This window comes from Coffea eugenioides, chromosome 10, assembly GCF_003713205.1.
Source record: "Coffea eugenioides isolate CCC68of chromosome 10, Ceug_1.0, whole genome shotgun sequence".
In the NCBI taxonomy this organism is placed as follows: Eukaryota; Viridiplantae; Streptophyta; class Magnoliopsida; order Gentianales; family Rubiaceae; genus Coffea; species Coffea eugenioides.
This window is the reverse complement of record NC_040044.1, coordinates 8,532,998-8,538,371: the sequence shown is the minus strand read 5'-3', so window position 1 is coordinate 8,538,371 and position 5,374 is coordinate 8,532,998. Positions and strand designations below refer to the sequence as shown.

General features: G+C 34.7%; 1 protein-coding gene across 1 annotated transcript; it reads left to right on the top strand.

Moving 5' to 3' along the window:
• Positions 1–516: 516 nt before the first annotated feature.
• LOC113750049 (UDP-glycosyltransferase 91C1-like) lies at positions 517–2,358 on the top strand. Its single transcript, XM_027293965.1, has one exon. It carries the CDS (start codon positions 549–551, stop codon positions 1,995–1,997), a length of 1,449 nt encoding a protein of 482 aa, XP_027149766.1. The 5' UTR covers positions 517–548; the 3' UTR covers positions 1,998–2,358.
• Positions 2,359–5,374: the final 3,016 nt, after the last annotated feature.

Here is a 5,374-nt window from a genome sequence, read left to right as displayed (position 1 = left end):
ATTCAAATTAGCCATATTAATTCATTCATGAAAATCTTGATTACATTCACTTTGGCCATGCAATGTTATTCAGAAGAAAATGGAAACCTTGTATGCACTCATAAACAATAGAGACTAACTCGACCACTAATTGGCGCAAGTTTCTTAGCAGAGGTGGTAGGACGAGACAGCCAAAAAAAGTACTATTCTTCTTTCTGTTTACTTGTGGGTGAGTTTAACCTTGAAATATAGCTGCTTGGATGAAAGACAAGTTAGATGATAATGATTAAAAGGACGTTTGCCGGATTCAAGATAGTAGTGATATAATATTTTGAACGGATACAAATGGTCCTTTTCTTTGCTGCTGCTTTAGATGTGGACATTCAATTTAATTTTAGTACTCACGGCACCGAATTATTGACTCTACTATCAGACGGACGAATCGAAACTGGCAATTGTGCCTATGAGCCTATCCCTTCTCTGCTTGTTTTACTTTTACTAGGCCTCAGAAGTCAGAACTACAGAAAGCAGAAGACATATTGTGTAGCTTTATTTGTCGTCTCTTTTCCATGGAAAACAGCAAGTTTCTTCATGTAGTCATGTTCCCATGGCTGGCCATGGGCCATCTGATACCGTTTCTAAGGCTGTCTAAATGCTTAGCTCAAAAAGGGCACAAAATTTCGTTCATCTCCACTCCAAGAAACCTCCAAAGAATCCCCAAGGTTCCCCACGATTCAGCTTCTCTGATTGAGATAGTTAGCATCCCCCTGCCAGAAGTTGACAACTTGCCAAAGCAGGGAGAGTCTTCAATGGACGTACCCCACGAAAAAGAACAGTTCTTGAAGATAGCCTTTGACTTGCTTCGATCACCAATAGCCACCTTTCTTGAAAACACAACGCCAAAACCAGATTGGATTCTTTATGACTATGCTTCTCATTGGTTACCGGAAATTGCGGCCAAAAATGGTATCGCAAGAGCCTATTTTAGTCTCTTTACTGCAGCAACTTTGGCTTATATTGGACCTCCATCGATCTTGTTGAATGAAGGAGATGGTAGGTCAACAGCTGAGGCCTTCACAAGGGTGCCCAAATGGATACCGTTTCCATTGAATATTGCTTATCGTCTTCACGAAGTGGCTAAGCACATAGAGGATTCATCTGGCAATGAATCTGGAACTTCAGATGCCATCAGATTTGCTGCTGCTATCGAGGGAAGTGACCTGGTAGTCTTTAGAACCTGTGTTGAATTTGAGCCAGAATGGTTTGATCTTGTTTGTGAACTGTACAAGAAACCAGTTATTTCATTAGGGGGTTTGCCTCCATCCCTGGATGAAGATGATGAACTGGAAACTGATGAAACATGGCTTAGCATTAAAGATTGGTTAGATAAACAAAGTGTAAGCAGAGTGGTTTATGTAGCACTGGGAACTGAAGCAGCGTTAGGCCAAACAGAAGTCCATGAACTGGCTCTTGGATTAGAGCAATCTGAATTGCCATTCTTCTGGGTGCTAAGGAAGTCACCAGGATCAACAAAAGATGTTTCACAGATGCTCCCTGAAGGGTTCACAGAGAGAATCAATGCAAACGGCCGTGGAGTGATTTACACGGAATGGGTTCCTCAGGTGAAAATATTGAGTCATCCAGCAATTGGAGGGTACCTAACTCACTGCGGCTGGAATTCAGTGATAGAGGCACTTGGTTTCGGCCGAGTTCTGATACTATTTCCGGTGATGAATGATCAAGGGCTGAATGCTAGGCTATTGGAAGGCAAGAAAGTTGGAGTGGAGATACCAAGAGAGGCAGAAGATGGCTCGTTCACAAGCACTGCAGTGGCTGAAACGCTGAGATTGGCAGTGGTGAGTGAAGATGGAGAGTCAATGAGGGCTAATGCCCTGAAAATGAAAAATTTGTTTGGCGATGGGAATGCTAATCAAAGTTATCTTGACAGTTTTGTTCGTTCGTTGGAAGAGAAAAAACACATCTTGTTCCCTGGCCCAGCTGTTGAGAAAGGTACATGAGTTGTTCATGATGATCCAGATAAAATGAACTGCTTGATGGAGTCCTCAAAAGTCTTCAGTTTGTCTTAACATCATGGTTCTTGGACATTGTGTTGAAGGTAACAATTTAGTGGATCTTCAGTTTGCCTATTGAAGGAGTGGTGAGGACTGAGGAGTTGTTTAGTCGATGGAAAACTGCGTAGGATTGTCATTGGAGGCTTGTGTAATGCACTGAAAAGTTCATTTAGATTAGCAAAATAAACTCTTACCAGAAACATGTTGCTAGAAAAAGCAGAATCTGGAGCTAGCAGAGAATAAGATAAAAGATTTTAAGAAAGAACTTATTACAGAATTGACAGGGTTGTGTTGTTGTTGAGATCCATCGATGTAACAGTTCCAGAATACTGTCAAAGAATTTTCCATTACATCAGTTTAGAACTGACACGAGTTTCCCAGAAAATGAACTGACTAACAAATGATTTACACTAACTTACTTCTGCTTACTGCCTGAGTTCCAGCTCAATCATGACTGATGAGGGCTCTTAGTATATCGACTGAATTTTGAAACTATTAAGTTGACAAATTGATTACAGTCCTCTGCGATGATGCCGATACAAATGATGTTGAAATTCAGCCATGCTTGTGTATGCTTTATCAAAGTATTGTCTTCCAAATGATCTTAAATCACTATCAATCCCACAGCAGTTACCCTAGGCATAAACTCTCATAACATTGAATTCTGAAAACTGAAGTTTGAATTCATTAAGTTATTGAATTGTTAAGTATTAAATCTAATATATTTAAGCGCATATTTTATTCAATTAATAGTTTATCACTTAATGTTTGGAGCAAATTTTACCTAGGAAATTCAGTGCCACTTAATTAATTTCGATATTCAATTTTTGGTTATCAAATGATCTAAATATATTAAGATCTGAATCTATTAAATTTAAGTATTGAATTGAGTTATCAGACAAGGCTTTAGTTTTTGAAAAATTTAGGGTGTCCTTGACAATGCATGCGAGAAAGATCATAAACTCATAATCAAATTAAGTCCAAGTCCGATGAAGACTTTCAAGACTTCTTAGCAGGTGATGGTACCTCTGCGACAGTGGCGGAGCTAAGACCCCACTCAAATTTTTAGTACACTAAAAACTTATTTTTTTAAAACATAAAAATAAAAACTACTAACGTTACATATATGTTAAAATTGTATCATATGAGTATTCATTCTTTTAAAACGCTGCAAAATCAATTTATTATCAATTTTGTTAAATACATCTTTTTCAATGTAACCAAATGAATATCTTGATTTTTAAAAAAATAATTTGTGAATCACCATCGACTTGATCTTCTACGAGTTTCTTTTAAAAAATCTATCTTTACTGTATTATAAAAAAAATTATATTAACTTGATTTCATGTTATAAATAAAAAAATTTCTTGTTTTTGAAAACTTTACAGTTTGAAGAATTGATTTTTTTACTCCACTCAAGAAAGCACACTCCTTGTTTTTGAAAACTTTGAATGAATTTATTCTTGAACTAACTTCCATAAATAACTTGAAATAAATTCAAAATTATTGTGATGGCGAGAATTATGAAATTTCAATTGTTTGGGGTCAATGTATATAGAAAAGAGAATTTGATAAAATTTAGTGGGGTCAAATAAGATGTAACTTTAAAATTTTCTAAATTACTAAAGCCTAAAAATTAATTTTCCAAAATTAAGTGGTGTCAATTCACCCCACTTGTTTGCATGTGGCTCTGCCACCGCTCTACGATGATTTTGCAATCAGTGGCAAAGTCAGGATTTTTTTTTTTTTGGGCCGGAGCAGGCGAGGAGTTGGGTTCATCATGTATAGAAAATTATCATTTTCAGGTATAATTTTAAAGTTATGGCTTCTATTTTTTTTTAAAAAAAAAAAAATTCTAACACTTAGAAATGTGTATTAATTATTTAGTAATATGACTACTTATTTTCTACTAGCTCATTCTTACACTCTGATGGGAAAAATATATTTAAATATTTTATAGCATCAAATTTTGAAACGCAATCATAGCTGAAGACCAAAATGCTTATATAATATTGCTAATTAAATGCAATGCTGATTTTTTATGTTTAAGAAGAGAAATTTTGAAAATATACAAATGTATTAGTTTCAACTTAACATATAAAATCACAAGTATATAGAATCAATTACCTAAATTTGAAAGTAAGTATGCCAAAGGGAAAACTAAAAGAAAATAGTTAAGTGAAAGGTATACCCAAATTATTTCAAACAAAAGTTTTTTCTACATAACATACAAAGTTTTAAAAGAGTAACGTATAATGCCAAAGCAGTTAAAAAAAAAAAACTGAACTTTGTAGATCAATTAATGAAATAATAAGATCTGTAGAACCCAAATCTTAGGGTTCTAGTAATAATCAATGTGTGCACGGTTACAAAATTGAAGAGATAAAATAGACGCTCAAAATAAATGTGGGAGAGAAGAAAATAATAAACTCAGCTCACAATATTATTGAAATCTCAAAAAATAATGAATAAAATCACACCACAATAGAAAACTTGACAAATTCTTCTAAACTCTTTCAGGAAAATAGTCTGAACTAATATCCTATTTACAACCTACCAGACTTGTTGGAAAAGAAACCACTTGCATAAGAAATTACCAAATAAAATACAAATTCTTAAATCATACAACTACTAAAAAACTGACTCTAATAAAACTAATAAATAAATGGTTCTAGACTTAGTTTAGTTTGCCAACATTGCTTCCCTTAAACCAAGCTCTCCGTTGAGGCAGAAGGTCCAACACCATCTCGAGCAACAATCTCTATGCAAATCTGTATCACTGTATAGTTGACATACAACTCCATCTTGTTGCCGGTTATTAACTTCATTTTTATATGTGACAGTGGACGCACTTTGTATTTTGCAAACAATTTCTCAGCAATTTCTTCTTGATCAAACTATTCATTCATACAAATCCATTCATCATCAGAGTCACCATATTTACCACCAATGTAAGTGCCCAAAAATACAAAATTATAGATTGTTGCTCTCTTGCCAAAATTATCATCACCAAATAATTCAGAATAGCCACTGCCACAATCATCCAAAATTTTCATATTGTCAATCAACTCTTTTGGAGCAAAAAATTTTTGAATTCCGATGAAATCCATATCTATCAAATCAAATACCTTTTCATCACCTTGAGGAGAGTCCGAACCAATAAAATTTTCAACAATTATTTTTTCTTCATATGCCAAATCAAACTTTTCTTCTTCCTTTATCAATATGAGGGGGAGGCAATTGGAGGAGTATTTATTTCAAAAAAAAAAAGAGTGAAAGTTCAAATTTTCCATAAAGCAAATACTAGGAGGAGGTGGGGCAAT

What these genes read in the sequence shown, in the direction of transcription:
- LOC113750049 (XM_027293965.1), top strand. Translation starts at nt 549, where the DNA reads ATGGAAAACAGCAAGTTTCTTCATGTAGTCATGTTCCCATGGCTGGCC.